General features: G+C 44.2%; 2 protein-coding genes across 3 annotated transcripts in view; one reads left to right on the top strand and one right to left on the bottom strand.

Moving 5' to 3' along the window:
- Positions 1–5766, top strand: part of LOC148332846 (uncharacterized) — a 15663-nt gene extending 9897 nt beyond the window's left edge. Inside the window, exons 18-32 of the mRNA XM_088303481.1 lie at positions 492–545; positions 814–867; positions 1613–1657; positions 1732–1785; positions 1855–1908; positions 1987–2040; positions 3015–3086; positions 3206–3241; positions 3321–3365; positions 3461–3493; positions 3610–3756; positions 4477–4531; positions 4611–4799; positions 5187–5264; positions 5391–5766. Of these exons, the coding sequence (XP_088159607.1) occupies positions 492–545; positions 814–867; positions 1613–1657; positions 1732–1785; positions 1855–1908; positions 1987–2040; positions 3015–3086; positions 3206–3241; positions 3321–3365; positions 3461–3493; positions 3610–3756; positions 4477–4531; positions 4611–4799; positions 5187–5264; positions 5391–5599 (1179 nt within the window). The 3' untranslated portion in view covers positions 5600–5766. The remainder of the gene's footprint in view (positions 1–491; positions 546–813; positions 868–1612; positions 1658–1731; positions 1786–1854; positions 1909–1986; positions 2041–3014; positions 3087–3205; positions 3242–3320; positions 3366–3460; positions 3494–3609; positions 3757–4476; positions 4532–4610; positions 4800–5186; positions 5265–5390) is intronic.
- The window catches only part of LOC148332845 (nuclear pore complex protein Nup133-like), a 17402-nt gene continuing 3141 nt past the window's right edge, over positions 5723–19983 (bottom strand). The window contains exons 5-25 of one of the 2 annotated variants that reach the window (XM_088303479.1): positions 19299–19469; positions 18898–19053; positions 17044–17114; positions 16823–16970; positions 15799–15949; positions 15569–15723; positions 15362–15453; positions 14745–14908; positions 14273–14367; positions 13194–13418; positions 12198–12320; positions 11855–11954; positions 11364–11615; positions 10679–10812; positions 9559–9717; positions 9345–9480; positions 7546–7664; positions 7099–7179; positions 6924–6991; positions 6223–6311; positions 5723–6060 (exon numbers count right to left, since the gene is read on the bottom strand). In XM_088303479.1, coding sequence (XP_088159605.1) covers positions 5924–6060; positions 6223–6311; positions 6924–6991; positions 7099–7179; positions 7546–7664; positions 9345–9480; positions 9559–9717; positions 10679–10812; positions 11364–11615; positions 11855–11954; positions 12198–12320; positions 13194–13418; positions 14273–14367; positions 14745–14908; positions 15362–15453; positions 15569–15723; positions 15799–15949; positions 16823–16970; positions 17044–17114; positions 18898–19053; positions 19299–19469 — 2826 coding nt within the window. In that variant the 3' untranslated portion in view covers positions 5723–5923. The remainder of the gene's footprint in view (positions 6061–6222; positions 6312–6923; positions 6992–7098; positions 7180–7545; positions 7665–9344; positions 9481–9558; positions 9718–10678; positions 10813–11363; positions 11616–11854; positions 11955–12197; positions 12321–13193; positions 13419–14272; positions 14368–14744; positions 14909–15361; positions 15454–15568; positions 15724–15798; positions 15950–16822; positions 16971–17043; positions 17115–18897; positions 19054–19298; positions 19470–19983) is intronic. The other variant, XM_088303480.1, reaches the window with a different exon arrangement.

Here is a 19983-nt window from a genome sequence, read left to right as displayed (position 1 = left end):
AATTTGCTGTTAACTAAGCCGAAATTAGTTTTGGCAAAAAGATAACATAAGATGCTAACTGCCTGCTTATTTGAAAAACAACTCAGGCATACTTACCGTTCTCTGAAGCTAACTCAGTTTTAGTAAAATGACTTGGTTAGAACATTCTAATAAGCTATTATCGTGGAGTTAACTCATCTTAAGTTGCAGTTAATTAAGGCTAAATCTTACAGCATTTGGTCATAAGATGCTAATTTAGCAATGGGCAAAATAATGCTTAGCATAGGGCACACAATAAATATGGCAAAACCATTGGATGCTAACTAGCTGCCGACTGATCATGGACTAAAGCTAACTTACAGTTTACTCAAGCCAACTTAGTCTGAACAGAATTATGTGACTACAAAATCAGAAACTTATAGTTTGCTCATGGTAACTTGGTCTTAGCTAACTGGCAGCTAACACCTAGGGCGATTGAAAGCTAATTTCCTGTCAACGTGTTGCTTTCACAGGGCCTTCCTGGTCCTGACGGTCGGGAAGGAATCCCTGGACTTCCTGGTTCAAAGGTGACTACGGTCTTAATGGTTTGGGCAGAGATGGTCACTTTACCCTATTTTGACGGTCCGTCTTCCACCCACGACCTGGCCAGCCATCCGTCATTGTCGCTCCATTCTTATTCAGAAAATAATCCACCTCCGTCCTTGTCTTTTTAAGCGCTTCTGTCCTTGCATTTCACCAGTGCCAGAGACGGAATGCCCATCTCTCGGTTTGCGTACCGTCAGACCCAATGGGACCTTTCCGTTGCTTTGTGATTGCAATTGTGTGCTTCTTTAGGGTCTTCCCGGCAAGAACGGAGCTCCGGGTGATGCTGGACTTCAAGGTCTCCCTGTAAGTGTGACTGGAACGCAAGTAATGAGGAAGCAACAAAATACAAATACATTATTACTGCACTTAATTAGATTCCCCCCCCCCCCTATTGCTTACTTGAGTACAGTTGTACCTTGATTGAAGTTTTTTTTTTGTTCCAAGCTGTCACTCTGGCAATTTTGTACTTTGTGCTGCGACAAAGAAATTTAAATTCACGTTCATGTGGATTCATCGCAGTGAATAGTGCGCACGCAACAAACTGTTTTTGGAAGCTGAGCCACAATTGGCTGTTCGCCCGCAAATAAGAGGAGCAGAATGGGATTTATGTTTCAGATTTTGTTACACAGTATGTAAAATGTATGTTGTATCAATTGCCAGAAAGACTGAGGCACGTCGTGGAGCCTTTTTTTGCGAGATTTCGGAAAAAGTGTACGAAATGGTTTCTACTCTTACGCAGTCTTGGCCGCCTGGCCACATGGGGGCGCCATTGCCTAGCCCATGTGACTATCTGCAAGTCTAAGACGAGAACTGATTCCATCTGTTGGTAGATGTGTGCTGACGGTGTCATAGACAAGAAGTTGCCGAGCCAGGAGGAAAGGTCACAGCGAGAAAATGAAATCAGCTATTTTATTATTCAAAGGCCTACTCTAACAAAACAATCGATTATCAAAATAGTAGTGAATTGATTAGGTCATTGATTACTTGTAGATAAACAGAATAGTTATTATTGCACCTCTAAGAATTTTGTTTTTACTCTTCATTGTAGGGGGTTCCTGGTTCTTATGGCCCAAAAGGAGTTAGTGGTCCCAAGGTATCAAAGCATCATCGGTCACCGCACAATTGATGAAAATTGGTTCTACCCAGAATTTTTCTTTTTATTGCCAGGGTGTGTCCGGAGATCTGGGTGTCGCGGGACTGATGGGGTCTCCGGGAAAGCAAGTATGGAAGTCTCAAAAAGCGTTCCTGGTAAAGTTGGCTGAACTCTGACTGGACAGGGTTTAATTCCAGGGCGAGCGCGGCGACCAGGGTGAGGTGGGACCTGTCGGACCCCGAGGAGGACCTGTAAGTGGTTTCTGGTAAACGCGTTGAGGGAACACTCGCTCCGATAATCCCAAATTGACTAATTGTGTTTGATGGCAGGGTGAACGAGGTGAAAGAGGACCGGACGGACCGACGGGCGCACCTGGCGCACGGGTGAGGCCGCTCAATTTCTGCTCGCAAAGGATACGTGGAGCTGCTAACTCGCAGTTAGCCAGTGAACAATAAATAGATCAGATGCTTTTTTAAAGGAGAACCCCCCCATAAAAAATGATATAGGAAATAAAATAGAACATCAATGTTTATTTCATCACAATTAAAACCTAATCTTACAGAGAATTGATATCTTTCAGATATAAAGATTTCTTTGCTTGTTTTCATAAAAAGTTTTGATTTCCTTGTGAAAAAATGGTTCTACTCTTGTAAGAATGATATTGTTAAAAAGTAGTAACCAAAATAAATATTTTGGTTGTATTTTATTTACAGAAAAAGTTCACAAAACGTTTTTCTGCAAGAAAAAAAATCCCCAAGAGAGAACATGTTCAAGAGAGTAGCAATTTTATCAATGATAACAGTCCCTTTAATTTTTGTTTAGGAAAGTTCTGGAGAAAACACCGTTTCGTTTAAAAAAAAAAATACTAACTTTTCCAAGAAAAAGTCATATTTTGGTGCCCTAAAAATAGTAACCTTATAAGGATAGAGTCATATTTTTTTCTTTTACAATTAAAAAACTTATTTTGGTTTTGGAAAAAACACACATTTTGTGAGAAATCATATTTTTGCTATTAATGTATTTTTCAAGAAAGTTACTATTCCTCCAAAAAGTTAAATTTTTGAATTTCCAATATTTTTGGGGTATATGTTTTTCAAGATAAATTCACATAATTTCACATTTTGCTCTTCAAGATAAACTGCCATATTTTCCAAGCAAAACGTTTCGGGATAACAAGAAGGTGCTGTGTGCGCCCACAAATGCCACAAAGCAATCAAGCAATCAGACACTGGAGGCTTGCCGTCTCCACACTGCAGTGGTTCATCTGGTTGGGGGCCTCAATTTTTTTCTCTCCATTTCCTGCTAGCCGTGCTAACAGCGGCGCCTTCTGTCTGACTCTTTCAAATGTGTGTGACAGGGAAGCAAAGGGGACGTGGGCCTTCCCGGAATCCCTGGACCGGCTGGTTATCGAGGTCAGAAGGGTGACAGGGTAAGAAAACACACATGCGCATACACACAAACAGACGCACGCGCAAAACTGCGCAAACGGGCGTTCACTGTAGTCCCCTTTTTGGTCGACATTTGTTAAACTCCTCTCTGCCCCCCCAGGGTTCCGTAGGTCTGGATGGTCCAAAAGGAGAGCAGGTGCGTTTTTCCTCATCCTCCAAAGTCAGAGTTCACATTTTCTTAACGGGATAACCAATGTGTGTGGCGTCCATTCCAGGGACCTCCGGGGGCCGAGGGAACGCCGGGATATCGAGGAGACCTGGTGAGCGCCTGCCCTGCTGCAACCTGGTTCTGCGTCTTTGGACCGCTTCCTCAAGCTACACCTTTGCCTTCCTCATTTTGTGTCTATTCTTGCAGGGCGACCAAGGCGAGCCGGGCGAGAAAGGGGCGGTATGATAGCACAAAAAAAAAAAAAAAACCCACACTTAAAAAAAACTGTATTTTTTATGTAACTGTTTCTTTAAATAAGTATATATATATAGTGTGCGTGTGTTTTGTGCGTGCAGACGGGCCCGTCGGGTGAGACTGGAAACAAAGGACCAGAAGGCGGGCGAGGGCAGCAGGGCAAGGAAGGTGAGCCGGGCCAAGCGGGACCGCGAGGGATGCAGGGTGACATGGGCATGCCGGGGCTGCCCGGCGTGCAGGGACCCGCGGTGAGACGACATCCAAAGTTGCACTTTTTGCTAATGACACAAGAATAAAGTTGCCGTTTTACAGGATAAAAAGAAAAAAAATTGTTTTTTTTGGGGCTCAAGAATTATTTTGTCAAATTTTTCCCATTTTTTTTGGGAACTTAAAGTCTTGCTTTTGTTCAGTTTTTTTTTAAGGGGAAGTCAAATCATTGGATTTTTTCTTGAGCATAATTTGTTCTATGCACCCCCACTAGTCTAAACATGACATTCTGATGAATCTTACATTTATGGATAAAGGAATGAGTCAGCAAAATGCAGCCGGCCGTTTCGATCCATCTGAGGAGGCGGCCATTTTGCCACTTGCTGTGGACTGAAAATGACATCACAGTTGCTTGCGGCACAGCTTGCCAAAGTCACGTGACCAAACCCAGAAAACAGGTGAGCCGTGACGGTCGTTTGCCGAGCCCTGAGCAACTGCGATGTCATTTTCAGTCCACAGCATGTGGCAAAATGGCCACCGCCTGTCATGCGTAAAAAGATCTGGAATTTGTTACTCCATTCGTTCAAAAATAAATCAATAAAAATTCCACAAACACAATATTAATGTTGTGTTTAGACTAGCGGAGTCGCGCAGAACATACCATTTTTAAAGAACATGAAACCAGGGAAAAAAAGTAAGACTCTAAAAATATATTTTGACTGAATGGGACAATGGAGCAAATGATTTGTGCTCATCTTCAGGGCAAATCACCAACAGACACCCACATCAAACAGCTGTGCATGAGAGTCATGCAGGGTGAGTTGTCATCGTCGTCATTGTATTGAATTGTTGTCATTGTGGTGGTCCTAACGATTATCTTGGTCCTGGTTCACAGAGCAGCTGGCCCAACTAGCGGCCAGCCTGAGCAGACCCGAATCGGGCGCCTCAGGGCTGCCCGGGCCCCCGGGCCCACCCGGCCCGCCGGGTCCCAGCGGTGAAAACGGTTTCCCTGGTCACACCGGGTCCCGAGGGCTTCCTGGTCTCAAGGGACCGCCCGGACTGCTGGGGCGCAAAGGACCCAAAGGTGGGACCGACCAGCTACGCCTCCCAAATCACTCACCAGAAGAGACAACAGCCCACACCCGCAAGGAAAAACATAACATAATGCTGGAAAAGTTCAACGTTTACGAGAAAAACAACTTGTATTTTTGAAGGGGGGTTGAACAAAAAACTATTCACATCAGAAAAAGTCTTTGTGTGACGAACCAAAGAGAATCGTTACACATTAAAATGTGTCCATAACAAATGCCATGTTCAAACTGCTTGTCCAACTTCTTTCTTTTTGCGTTGTGGGTTGTTGAATAATTGTGTGTGTCTGTGACGCACCATTGGAGATCGCCGTTTTTTTAATTGGGTAACATGGAATGTAACAAAATGATTTTTTACAATTTTTGCCTGTTTTCATCCACAGGGGATCAAGGTGACAGGGGGGATTGGGGCCCCACCGCCCGTGGCGCCAAAGGAGCTGCGGGTGCTCCCGGTCTGCCAGGTAAACCACCACTTGGAGCGCAGCAAATAACAGCGCAATTGATCAATATTTTGGCTTATATAGTAGTAAGTTGTTTATGTGAACCGTGTACAACCAATGAAACCCCCTTCCAACCACACCCCACAGGGCAGCCAGGCCGGTCGGCGTATGGTAACGACGGGCGCGACGGCTCTCGGGGGCCTCGCGGAGCTCCCGGGATTCCAGGAGTTTCCGGCCCCCCGGGACCCTCGGGGCCCGCCGGATACTGCGAGCCGTCGCAGTGCGTCCTTCCAGCCATGGCGGCGCCCGTGGCGGGGGCCAAAGACTCTGCGGTCAAGGGCCCCGCAGACATGTGAGCGGGCAACAGGAAGTGGAGTGCCACCTACAGGCCAGCCGCAGAAAAACACCGCAAGAAAAAATGGTCTTTCGTGTACGCTTGTAAATGTGTCAATACATTCAATACTCGTCTTTAGTCCAAAAATGTTTCATTGCTTTTATTTATTCCAGCAACATTCCACAGGAAATAAAAGACATTTTGATAAATGCGGACATTGTTTCTTTCTCCACAAAAGAAAAGAAAAATTGTGGAAATTGTCACAAATATACAAGTAGGTTTTTCAAGATCATTATTTTCAGACTGCGGAGGAAAAAAAATATCCAGGCAATCTCAAGATGGGCATTTACATCTGCTCCTGCAAGTAATGTTCGTAATTTGCTCGCAACACAAACTCAAAATACGGTTTGGATTTGAGAGCGCTCAGATCATCCAGTTCCAGCAGCTCTTTGACCTCGGGCAGGTACGTCTGCAGCCGGACACCTGTGGCATCAGCAGAGGCATGACACCACGAGACAATACAGGCAGCATCGTCGACAACAATTAATTGCTAAGGCGTGGGAGTCCAAACGTGTGTATGTACATACATATATACACACATATATATATATATATGTCCGCACACAAAAAACAATATGGACTCACCTTCCTGAGCCAGCATGGCGAGGATCTTGACAAAGACGCTGTCCTTGGCTGCCTGCAGTGGGTCGTCATTGCCGTCAACAGATGACCAACTTGAGGTAGGACAGAAAGGAGACCAACGTCAGCTCGTCATTCAACATTCTCCATTTCACGTTGTGCTCTTTTACAAGGTTGGATTGTGTATTGTATACCCAACCAGTCAGACCTGAATTCGGAGTCGCGACTATCAAGGATCTCCGCCGCATTTCCAATCATATAGAAATCAATGCACAAATTTCTCAACAAATAATTGAATTTTGCTGCCACCATTTCACCTATTTTAATTGAGATATGGGAGCAAAAAAATAAATTCAAAGATTAATCATACTCTGTGAATATTTGCATTCATATGTTATGGCTAGTCTTTGGATTTCGCAGGTTAAATGCATATCTAATTTATCTAATTTATATATTTGTCTGTATTATTGTTGTATTGCACTGGAGAGGGGAGCCCTCTAATCTCGTTGCACACTTGAGTACAATGACAATAAAGGCATTTCTAATTCTAATTCTAATATTTTGACATGAAAATTGAAATTCTGAGACTTTTTTTCAAAATATATTTTATTTTATTGGACATTTGATAAATATAGTTAATGTGTTCTTATTTGATTCAATTTGTATCTTATTTATACTTTTGGCAACCATGCAATTAAATTACTCACTCGTCTCTCCTGAGAACTTTTCCAAAGATTTGGCACTTGAGCGAGTGGATGTTGATGTCGTTTTCCTGCTGAAAGAGGGGAAAAAAAAAAAACAACGCATGCACAAATTGCGAAAGGCTGTCGAAAATGTCGTGGAGAACGAAGAAAGTTGTGTGCGACAGTGAGAGCAAGTGACCTCATTGATGTACTGGAGAAGATCCAAAGCCTTTTTGAAGTCATACTCATTGGCCCTCCTGTTGTCGCCGCAGATGTAAAGCTGCGCACAAGTACACAAGTTGGCTTTCAGCTCTCCACTGGATTGAAAAAAAATCCAATGAAAATATAAACGAGCAAAAAGATTTTTGGAGTAAAGCAAGTCATGTGAATGCATTTGCACATTCTGGTACATTTTTGATCTTCACAAATTCATTTGTGACCTTCTTTGTTTTGTTTTGTTTTTCTTAGCCAGTGAAAATCTCAACTTTTTTGTGGTAAGGCCTACACAAGAAAAATATAACAATCATTTCAATTTGTCAAAAGTAGTGCTTTGCCACCAAAGGGGTCAATGCGTAAATGTTCCTTCCGCACGTTGGTGCTCTTCAGCTGTGTGTTTTGTGTCCAGGGTCAACAGAGGGTGTCTGACCTGGACCAGCTGGTGAGCGCCGAGTAGCGGCATGCTATCGGGGTTCTGCTGCTTGTCCTCCAGAAGCTGCCTGGGCAACGTCTCCTGGTGCAGCAGGAAGCGCTCCTGCTCGACAATTTCTGAGGAGACACAGAGGATGCGCTTCACATACTACTTTGGTGTGCGTGTGTTGGGGGAATTTTCTTTTATTACAACTAGGCCATTAAATGTATTGCAGAGCATATTTGGTTGAAAAAAACATTTTTGGAGTGATAATCTTTAGATAGAGATTTTTGGGGGGAGAAAAAAATACTCTGATGAAAAACATTTGATTGATTAAGAACAAGTGTTTTTTTAGGCTGGGGGGCAAAGTAAGGGTACGCTTTGTGTTATCGGGGGCTCATTTAGTGTGAAGTTGTGGAACTTTTGGTGGTCAAAAAAATGAGGAAAAAGTTTTTGGGATAATATTTTTGGGGGGAACACATTTGTATGAAAACATGTTTTTTTTGGTGAAAAATGTGGGGAAACATTTGCTGGGGGGAAAAATGCGGAAGAATGAAAATGGAGATATTTCTTGTGGGGTGGAAACAACATATTTCGCAGTTGATTTTCACTCCTGTCCCATCCCATAGTTTTGACAAAAAATAAATAAAGAAATCCTGTCCAGCATGACTCCCGCACCGCTCCTATTTTGAAGGTCAGCGACATAATTTTTCTTTTCTTTTTTTCCCCCCAACTTAAGATGTATTTTACTCATTTATTGAACAGTTTGTCGCCCCCTTTCTCCTCACGGACTCTCAATATTTAGTGCAACATTTTTTTTTTTTACTGCACTAACTTTTTCAGGCGGTCGCGCTCTTTTATTTTATTTATTTATTTTTTTTGGGTGCGGTAGAGCATGACCATATTTGCGTGTGTGTAATCTCAATTGGCATATCATAGTTTTGGTGATGTATAAAGATTGACAATGACTCAAGATACATTTTTTTTGCTGTAATAAGACCCTGTTTGCAACAAGCAGCGGCTCTCAATCATTTGATATAACTTTAAAAAAAGACAAGAAAGGAAACAATGCCACAAACAATAGAAAGCAGTGAAATGATAGCTGTCAGCTAAACAACTTCAAATCTGTTTTGTTTGTACGAGTTCAACAAAATAATCGCAATGGTTTTGATAGCATCAAAAATATATTTTGAAAAATGTTGAACACTTTAGAATAACAGAACATGAGAAACGTTTCACATATTTTACACACGGCTAATATTTTTATCAATATCCTGGACTGTTAGGACACCAAAAGATTCATTGTTTATTATTTAAGATATTTCAGGCTCGACATTCCAACTTCCAGAATGAAGGATGGAAACATCGATTGCTATTAAGTAGAAGAGCATTTCCCCCTTTCATTGTTTTCGATATAGGGCCAAGGCAACTTTTAGAGATTGTTTCGAGATTTGTACTTCTTAATGTTGAACACATTGATATACCCTTTGCTGTTGGGGTTTGAAATGTCCGACGATATGTGAATGGACCTCGTGTCAAGGCGAACGCGAGAGACGTCCTCGGTACCGTTTCAAGTCATGTAACGAGCCGAACGAACCCTTTGAACCGGCGATCGCTGCAAGTTAAGTTCGGCGCCCGATTAGGTGGCAACTTGGATATTTCTCGAGGAAAAATTTACCATGACACGTGTCACACGGGCTTCCGTCTGACAGACCGACACGGGTCGGTGCACCTATTCTGTATCTCCACCCCTCGTCCAATCTCGAAAAAAAAACAAAAAAACAAAATACAGACCGACGCTTGACTCAAGCTTTTACCGTCGACTTGTTTTCCCAGCTCGTGCTCTGGAAGATCGGACGCCAGCGCCGCCAGTTTGCTGAGAGCCAGCAGAGTCTTCTTCTTGGCAAAGTAACGCGTCTCCAGGTTGGCCTGCTTGAGCAGCGTCCTTTGGGCCTGCGCGCAAACCAGCACAGGAATGAATTGAAGGACGCACGTAGTCATTGGTGGGAGGTGAGCGAAGGAAGGACGTACGGTGTGGTAGTGGCCAACGTGGATGTCGTGCAGCCAACTGAGGTGTTGGTGCGCTTGCAGGAATCCGGCCAGCTGCTGGTGCTGAGCGGCCGGCTGCGACAGAAGTTTTCCTCTCTTGCCTTTCTCCATGTACCAGCGGAACAGGAAGTCGGCAAAGTTCTGCAAGCCAGGGGGAGACGTGCACTGTCTTCACAAACAAAAGATTATGATATCACGTGGACGAAGTCGTCGACTAAAACGAGGACCGCTATAGAACCATCCTTGTCTCGTGCCCAAGGACGGGAGAATGAGTGAATAACTCTGGGCACTACGTTGTATTTTGCAAAATGCTTACAAAGAAAGAACTTTATTCCACGCGGTATTTTGCCTTTGCGGGGTTTTTTTCCTGTAAAAGAACAATACATTTTCTTTTCTAGTGACCGGCATGGTTGACAATTTTTCAAGATGCATTGGGGGATTTATAGAGAGAACCATTTAAGGCCGCGGTCCCTGACGTTTTTCACGCTGCAGACGGGGCCATACGCGTCCACACCTTCCGCGGGTCGGCAACTAAGGTGAGGACGGGCCGCGCAGTGGGGGGCAAATGTATTGCGAAGTCTTAGGTACCCTTACGAACATCAACACCGTAACAAAGGAAAGACAATGCTTGAATATGGTCACTACGGTAACGCTTGAACAAGAGAGCACATAATAAATACAAAGTCACAAAAACGGAGGAATTTCGCAGCATCTCGGGTGGAGCAGAGACAATCCGGTCATTTTTCCAAATGAAAAATTTTGCAGCCACGGATAAGAAATAAACCCCAAGTACTGTACGTTTTGTTTTCTTTCCTCTTTGCGGCCTGGTCCAAAGAGGCCTGTGGCCCGCAGCCCAGTGCTTGGGAACCACAGATATCGAGGATAGCCAATATTAAACGAATCATACAGATTTTTGTTTTTTCACGTTAATGAGAAAACCGCTCGTTCAAATTTCAACACGGTGCGTCCGGCCCTCATCGACAACCCAAATTATTTTGCAAACCCGATACGAGGACGTGAAAGATCATTTTTGAAACGAATGGGAGCGTTGAGCTAAAATGTACGCAGAAGGACACCAACAAAGATGGCATGAGCGGTCTACCTGGTCGGCAAACTTGCTCATGTAGTGCTGCAGGCGGCTCTGGTTGTCAGTCAGCTCGCACATCTGGACCAGGATGTCAAAGTCGCAGTACTTCTCAGCCAGCGCCGCCACCCACTGGTACTGACCCAGTTCCACTGAAGCAACACACAAGTCACACCGTCGTCAAGTCATCAAATGACATTCTTCATTTTCTTCTCGGGTGCGCTTTGGACAGGATGAGCTCGTCCACAGGACGCAACATTCCAAACATCCAGTGTTCTGACCTCGCGCATCGGCCGGAGACCAAACAGTCATGAATAAATGTTTAATCAAACAAAAGCATGAACAGCGATGCTTTTCATTCAATTGTTTTTCATTTTTGTAAAATACAATTAATGACTCAATGCCTGTGGCAAGTGGAAACCATGCATTAATCAACAAAATACTGAAATAATCGTCAGTTCCAACCCTATTGTAAAGAAAAAAATAAAGTCCTTCATTGCAAACTTTTATTCCCTTTTTGCAGAATTGTGGAATTCACAAGTGGAGTATTGATAGCAGAATAAACAATAGTTTTTTGAAAAGAAATGAAAGAAATCAATGAATAATCGTTTGCATTAATCCTGGTTTCAATATCGCTGCTAATAATGGTGGTTGTTTTTTGTTTTTTCCCCCCAGTGTACAGCACGTGGGTTAATTAACTTACGTAGGGGCACCAGGAGCTCGGATCGCCGCTGACTGTACTCCATTTCCAGACTGTTGTAGCGTTCTTGTCCCTGCCGCAGCTTCAGCGAGTTGAGCTGGGCCACGTAACCGCCCAGGTAAAAGTCCAACAGCGGCACCAGCTGCTCGCACAGCACGCTACGCAGCTCCGAGTCGGCGTGGGGGTACATGGAGCGCAGGATAATCTGGTACTGGCGGGAGATGACTGTGCGGACGCCGCCGACGCCGCCCAGCGCTACAGGAGGAGGACCGCCAAGAGCAGGATGAGGAACAGGACGCATATCAATTTGTACATCGTTACTTCATTCCGTTTCCAATCGGGAATCAAAAATCAAACACTGAGCAAGCGACTGATTATTTTGTTATTTGTTTTTTTTTCCCCAAAATAACAACAAGTGTTTGCAATTGCCTATAGATACTACCGCAGTGCTTCGTGTTATTCAGGAAGCGTTCGAAGCAAGTGGCGAGACTCACCCGTCCAAGGGATGTACTCAGCTTCTACGTCGGAATGTTCAGACGCTCTGTACACGGAGGCTTTGTTCTCTCTGTACTGACCTGCAGCGTGAAGCATATCCTGCAAAAAAAGACAAGCACACTTAAAAAAAGAGTTCACAAACGCACACACGTAGACATCAATTATGATTCGGCAACTGGTTTGGTCCGAAACATATCAGAATGAGCAAAAATGTTGATCATCGTTTTCAAAAGTCAAAAAATAAAACAAATGACTTTTGACGTAACACAAACACATTCATTCTGCGGGGAGAAGGACGGAAATCGGATAAGATTTCCTCGATTTCGACCAATCAGCGCTCACCTTGATGATGGCGCTGACGGTCAGAACCACCTCAGCCCATTGCGCCGAGTCCACCGGGTTCTCGCTCAAGCTCCTCTCCTCCTCCTCCAGAAGACAATCAAAGATGGTGGCAATTTGTGAAACCTGTGACACGCACACACACACACACAACTGGGTTTAAAAAAATGGAAGTTTTACCTGTCCCAGACTCAACATTTTTGAACTGAAGACAATTTTCAAAGTATTCGTCGGCAACTGTCATGAAAAGAAAATTCTTCAATTGCGAGGTACAACACGGAAATTTGCTTCAAGCTGTATATTTAAACAGCAAGACATTTAATATTTAAACGCAAAAATGTCCGGTCAAATCACTTCGTTTTGTCGAAATCCGAACGCTAGAATGCAACGCGACAAACCATAAACAGGGAAATGGAAATTAGCAAACATGTTGCAATGGTCATGACACTTCACACGGAGCCGCCAACACAAACAAGAAAATACAATAAAGGGAGCACCTGCTAAAAAAAAATGAACGGCGATAAAGTGTGGGAGCACCATGGACATCCCGATGAGTCGTGTTCCGTTCAAGGAAATTTTCGTGAACTAAAACAAACAAAATATCTAAAATGGAAAAAAAAAACAAATAAAAGCAAATATGCTTTTAACAAAAAAAGGAACAAAAAACACTCATTTTAGTGAAAAGCAAAAATGTACTTTGTTTTTATCTACGGCAATTAATTTAATGCCCGAGCCATTGGGAATGATTTTAAAATACACTTATTTTTTTCAGACTGTTCGAACAGTCGTCTGGGAATTGTGACCAGTTTAATGTGTGTTGCACAGAAGCAACGTTCTCAAAAAAAAAAAAGCGCTCACAGAAGACGTCATAAACGGTTAGCACGTTTGATCTTTTCTATCAAACTAAGCGTTTCTGAAAAAGGGCCAAACTAATAATAGCTAACAAACAAAAATGAAGTCAAAATGAAACCAAAAAGAATTCCCAAACTACCGTCTCACCTCCCGGAAGAAGACGTCAGCCCCGGTGAGGTTTGGCGGTACGGTGACCTCATTCCTTTGCAGCGCCGTGGCGACAGCCCGGTTGACGAGCTCGCCGTGCTTGGTGTGCTGGTTCTTCAACACCATGGCCGCCTGCAGCTTCTCGGCATGCTCGCACAGCAGCAGCCGCGTGGCCATGGGCGACGCGCGCACCCAAATGCGGCTAAGACGCTCCAGGAGACCCACCTGACGGGATCATACGCGCAACAGAGTCAAGAATAAAATCCAACAACCTTGTCAAATATTAATTTCAAGACCAAGTGTTTGCCCTTCACACCGAGCTTTTGCCCGTGCTTGATCAGCACTATCGAGCCAAAATAAGCAGCTGTTCAAAAAAAAAAAAAAAGTCATGAACGAGGTCAAAATCCAGATCATAAAAAAGAGCAAGGTCACACAGCAAGTCAAAAATCAACTAGAAGCAAATCAAGATCACGGTAAAACAAAACCAAAGAAAAAGAAGAAGAAATATCATGCCTCAGTCGAGAAGCAAGTCAAAAAGCAAGAGAAAAAACAGTCAAAGCAAGACAAGATGCAGGTGAGGAAACACCAGAGCCAGTCAAAAACCACATCAAAGACCTTCGAAAAGCAAGGCGAGAAGTCAAGTCAAGTCAGGCCAAAGCCAGGTCAAGAACAATAAAGAACTGGTAGTCCGCGAGTCGGACCACTGATTGGAACAGAACGGGTGGGCCATTTGGAGTTTGACATGCTACTTCGCAGTTTGGAACGATAAGCTGCCAGTTTGAAGAGGTGATCATGTCAAACTACCAAGTTAGGATGTGTGGCAAGCAAACAAGAGATTGCCCACCCATCGTGCGTTTTGGGCTCAATTTGCAGGTCCTGGCTCATGAAATATAAATCAAAAACCAATGGAATGAATCCCAAATTAGCAGGAACCAAAAGAGAACAGAAGTTGGGTCCGGCCGGGTTGGTCAGAGTGAAGCAAAGTGAACACGGTCCAGCACCAACACCAGAACCCAAAGCGAGCGCTGCGACAGGCACTGTGAAAGCGGTCCGGAAGACCCGAGGCGGTGTTTGCGTACCTGCAGAAGGAAGTCCATAAAGCAGCTGTGGGCCTTCATCTTGTCTTCGAGCTGATGGAGGATGATGAGGGATGTCAGTGGGAACCCAACGCTCTCTGGAAGAAGAAAAAAGGTCGTACAAGTTTCATTTGTCCCAAGACCAAGCTTGAATTGCACTTCACTCATGCAGCCTTCCCTGGCTGTTCTCGAGGGCTCTGCGGCAAAGAGCCAAAAAGCCTCAAGCACTTGTGAAAGTCAACCTTACCGAACGCTAACATCAGAACTTATCACATTATGCCGTCAAATTTATCACTTGAAAATTTGAAATTGATCCCGTTAAAACGACACTAACTATTCTCTTATTTATCTAAAATTATTGTTGTATTGCACTGGAGAGGGGAGCTCTCTAATCTCGTTGCACACTTGAGTACAATGACAATAAAGGCATTTCTGATTCTGATTCTAACTGGAAAACGCGATTCCTGATCCTCACCGTCGGGCACAGACTCAGCCCAGCGGGGGTCCGAAGCCGGGTAGTCGTCCAGCAGGTCCAGGTTGATCTGGGTCACCATGGCGTCCAGCTCGCCGCCCTCCACTGCGTCGTCACCGGTCGGGAAGAGCTCGTCGGTAAGCGCCTGGGCGCCCAGGAGGTCGTTGCTGACGAGGAAGAGGAAGAACAAGATATTGTTGAATTAGAAAGATCCCAAACATAAGCACGTGAAAATCACTCCACCTTTGGAAAGTTTGAAAAAAAAACTGCCTCTGACACCAATGCACAAGAAATTGGGTGAATTTGTTCATCACTACAGGACGCTCCAAAAAAGACTCAAAGACCCATGTCTGAAATGGAAAAAGGAAGTGAGAAATTTTGGTTTCACTCACTAGTGTCCTCAAAAAAAGAAATGAGTTTTTGTTCTTCACAATACATGTTTTGACTGGTGCAATTTATACTCCGGAAAATACAGGAACTAAAAATCAATACGAATAAGAAAGAGAAAGAGAGCGAGAGAGAGATGCTGTAAAGTTGTCATTTTCAAGATGCATTTGATATTCAGGGCCAAGACTATACGGCATTCACTAAAAAAGAGGTTCTTTATTGTCGGTGGTTACCGGCAGAACTGCAAGAATGCTGCCTTTAGGAGTTTGGGTTTGTCTTCTGGAGCGACTGGCTCAGCTCGGCTGGACTGCTCCATCATGGAGACCTTTGATGGGAACACCAGGACTCGTCTCATTTTATGATCATTAACTTCATTTAGAACAGTGCTTCCCGACCTTTTACACACGCACACACACACGCGCACGCACTTGGCGACTTACTTCTGGTGCCGCCGCCAGAGACGAGCACAGCGAATCCTCGACGGTCTCGGGCAGGATGGAGGCACTCTCCCGGGCCACCACGGCCACCAGACCACTCGTCATGGAGAAGAAGACGGGCAGGTTGGCGCAGCAGCCGCCGCCGCACACAGCGTCACCTACGGAAGACACGCACACTCAAATCGCCTCCAAAAACATTGGGCGCAAATTCTCATTCTCGTCGAGGGACCCACCAGAACGGTTGAAGGGGATCCTCTCGTCAGGGAGGCCAGCCCTGCCGCTTCCCGTGGAGCAGGCGAAGATGAGCTCCTCGTTGTAGAGGAAGGCGGTGGCGCCGGGAGAAGGCGGCAACAGGAGACGCGTGGCGTGCAGCTCAGACTCGCTCTGAGAAAACAATTGACAATTCCAGAGAATTGATGGAATAATATATGAGATATGGCTGTTGACGATAGCAATGAGTATGATTGTGATATTTAACATGCACCAAAAGAAATTTTAGTAATATGAAAGAAGTACATTTCTTTCAGAATAAGCAAGCGCAAATTCCTTCTGATTCCCCTACACGCATTTTAGTTTGCATCCGACGGGTCAAATTCAGACAAAATGATACAATTCCATGAGAATTTTTTTGCATGGCTTTGCGATATGCATATTGCATAGGCTATTGTCGTGACATACATTTTTTTTTTCCATATATTGCGCCGCCCTCAAGGCATCTGTATCGGGCTGATACCGGCCTTATTCCAAGGTATCGGCGACCGACACACGCCGCTACCAATACGTAAAGCATAAATCAGAAAGTCTTCAACAGAGGTTGGCAGTCAGAAAGAAAGGTCTTTCTTTGGTCACAATTGTTGTCATTGTGTTAAAGAAAACCTCACATAGCAAGAGTTCAGGACGCATTGGTACTCGCTAGAGCTGGGCCATTTTACAAAAAATATCGCAAAGGCTATTATTTAACATTTTATCGTGTCACTTTTTCCACCATCATGTTATCTTTGCTCACAATATTTTTATTCCCTATTAGTCATGGAAGAAATGTCAACCAAATTTCATGGTGTTGCATTGGGTGTTGAAGTTTCTCCCCCCAAAAAGCGGTGCGCCAATTTATGGGTGCCACACGTGGCATGACCACGCCTACTAAATGTGGTGCAATCTGAGAACGGTTTTCCTGAGTCACACACGCCCACTCGGTCCACTTGCAAAGGTGGCGCAGAGGCTGTGACTCTTAGCCTCTGACGTTCTTGAGGGACTCACCTGGAAATGGGGGTTAAAGTTGGTGACTTCCACGGTGAACTGGTTTGAGATGGCGGCGCCGAGATCCTGCAGGGTGATCAGGCAGAAGTAGGCCAGGCACGGCGTGTCGGACGGGTGCCAGGCTGCAGCCAGGAGCGTCAGCCCGACCCTGCAAGCACGAGGCTTTGTTTGAGGACAAGACAAGAAAAAGAAGGAGAAGAAAAGATCGACAGCCAACTCACTGGCTGAGCTTCATATCCAGAAAGGTCACATTGACGCCGTCACGTATGTCGTCGTAGTTGCCCTCTGAGCCCTGGTGGAGGGAAACAAGGCGGAAGACAAAGCACATGACAAGGACCACCACCACATGAGTTCAAAGCCACTTGCTTAGTCCGTCCTTTTAAAAAAACTTCTCATCCTCCGCACCCAAAATGGGGACGGAGCGGCCGTCACCTCCGGCTGTCAGTATGATGACAAATTTTGAAACATGCTGAATGTGGGACGAAAGATGTATGGAAATTATTTTAAGCTGCCAGCCTGTTCGCCAAATCAATCAGTGCGCGCAAACGGTTGAATGGCAGACATTAACTTTGTGAACTTTGGAAGTTGTGCGTGCATTTATGACGTTCAATAAAGTTGACGTGCATTCATTTACAGAGACTCTGACACATCAAACATGGCGGACCTGCTCACGACCACAAAAGCACTCAACCAAGAGTCTATGTAGAGATGTTGATAGCGGTGGGCGATATGGCAGACAAATATATTGTGATGCAAGAAATACATTGAATTATTATTATTATTATTATTCATTGTTTTTTTTACTATTGAAAATAAAAAAGGGAAAAGGGCTGAATTCCAATTTGCTTTATTTTAAAATGTAACATACAACCTTCAAAATGAATTAGAAAAAAAGTTAAACACTCTGTTCAGAATAAATTAAATACACAATGATTTAAACAAGCCGCCTTGTTTAAGGCTTGCAGTGTCATCTTGAAATAAATGTAATAAGTTTATTTCAAAGTCATTTCAAAATTGAAATAACTTGAGTGTCATCGGCTTAATTATTACGCAAGCCGGCCTCGCTTCTCCAGAGCTCCCGTGTGATGGAACTGAGGGCCGTTTCGTCAAGTCGGCCGGAAAGTCGACCTTTCGCCACCATTTTTTTTTGGTTTGTTTTGAGTCACGCTAGCTCAGCGGCACAAGCGTGAGCCTCAAGTTGTATTTCCTAAGTGGGAGGGAGTTTGTGACGAGTTGGGCGGTCATAGGTCGAATCTGCTTCATTGTTCTTTTATTCGGATCGATAATTTATCGATATACTATCGCGGTGCATATCAATATTGAATTATCGGCACAGCCGTCGATGTCTATACTTCAATGATGATCCCTTTAAAAATGGGAGAGTTTCAAGATAACACTCTCCATCGCTTCTTTGTCTGCTAGATTAAATGAAATCCAACATCGAGTTTAGTTCCTATTTGATTAGCTATCGATGAGCTAAACAGTCGAGCTTATCTAGTTTGTTCAGCTTCACCGTTCGCACATCTAGCTTACCTGCATCTGACTGATAAAGAATCAGAATCAGAAAACCCTTTATGGTCATTGTAGTCAGTGTGCAACGAGATGAGAGAGCAATACAACAATAATTTAATTATACACACACACACACGCACGTATACATACATATATATATATATATATATATATATATAAAATAGATTAATTAAATATTAAATAGAAAATAAATACAAAATGGGATAAATAAAAACATTATGTCGCTGTTCTGCAAGGTAATTGTGTGTGAGAGTTCAGCATGGAGATGCTCTCGGGAAGAAACTGTTTTTCAGTCTGTTAGTCTTTGTTTTGATGCACCTGGAGCGCCTGCCAAAGGTGAACGTTGTGGATGTGGTCTCTATAGTTTTTGAGTTCCAAACATTGCATTTTATTGGTGCATTTCTAATAACTAAATAACTTTAGTTTCAAATACAAGAGGCAAACTATAAGGCAAAAAAAAAAAAAAGATTTTCGAGTCACAAGAGGGAAAATTAGCGACTTAGTCATGCGACTCGAGTCGGCCACCTTTGCTGCCTACTCACCCAAATGGCGTCGCCGATGCTCTCGCTCAGAGCTCGCTGGACGTCCCAGCTGACCGTCTGCTGCTCCGAGCTCTCATCCACTTCCCATTTGCTGAGGCGGGAGTTGGTCAGCGCGTAGAGACGGCCGCTTGCGGCCGCCCACAGCACGCTGTGGAGCTGCAACAGCCACACAATCAGCCAATTGTCACAACTTCACTTTCACTTCATATTTGGAACAAAAATAAATGAAATGAAAAAACACATTTGCGATAAAAATCAACTTCCCCTGCAGCAAATTACAATAGGCCTCATTCACCAATAAAAGCAGAGAAAAGTTTCATGTTTTCATGCTCACGCCGCGAGCCGATTCATCGCTTTGGTCCTCACATGACAATGAACACATTCCTGCCGAAAGCACTCACGGTGTCGTTGGCCGGCGGCGACAGGATGCCGAAGAGGCTGGACACTCGGCGCCCAATGCCCGACAACACGCCCTGGCCCTGTTGCAGCGCTCGGTACTGAAGGCTTCCGGAGGCGTCAGCCCAGACGCGCAGCATGCGACTTTTAGCCGAGGACACCACGAAGCTGCCGCCCTGACAGGAAGAAAGAACACAGCGTCGGCAAACGTCCAGCCATCTCGACGCCGGAGTGAACTTCTGCTCATGTCTGAAGCCAAAAGAAAACGTCCTGAAAGCGGTCAGAATGCAACTAGCATCAATAAGGAACGATAAGTGCAATCAATTTTATCAACGATTTCAAATCGGGGCCGTAATTATTGTCATTATTATTGTGTTATTTTATTAAAGGGACACTTCTATAATAGCTTTGCATGTAAAAATGACATCAGTATAAAAATTCAGCCCTCTAAAAGACTAGCGATTTATGGGCTTTTTTGGTCATGAGATTTAGGACAAATTGGCACGCCGTCCTTTGGAGCTCGGATTGTTATTTTTTTCTATCTCAGTTGTCTTCGTCACAGCAGTTTGCCAAGCAAGGTCAATTTGCTCGAAAACGGCGCCCGATCGCTACCAAAATGCAGATCTTGTAGAAACGCGTTCTGCGCAATATTTTGTATTTATTGATATCAAACGTGAGCTCGTGTGTTCA

This window comes from Idiotropiscis lumnitzeri, chromosome 8 (genome assembly GCF_059441095.1).
Source record: "Idiotropiscis lumnitzeri isolate Australia: NSW breed Sydney's pygmy pipehorse chromosome 8, RoL_Ilum_1.0, whole genome shotgun sequence".
In the NCBI taxonomy this organism is placed as follows: domain Eukaryota; kingdom Metazoa; phylum Chordata; class Actinopteri; order Syngnathiformes; family Syngnathidae; genus Idiotropiscis; species Idiotropiscis lumnitzeri.
Note: the sequence above shows the minus strand (reverse complement) of the source record. Positions and strands in the feature narration are given on the sequence as shown.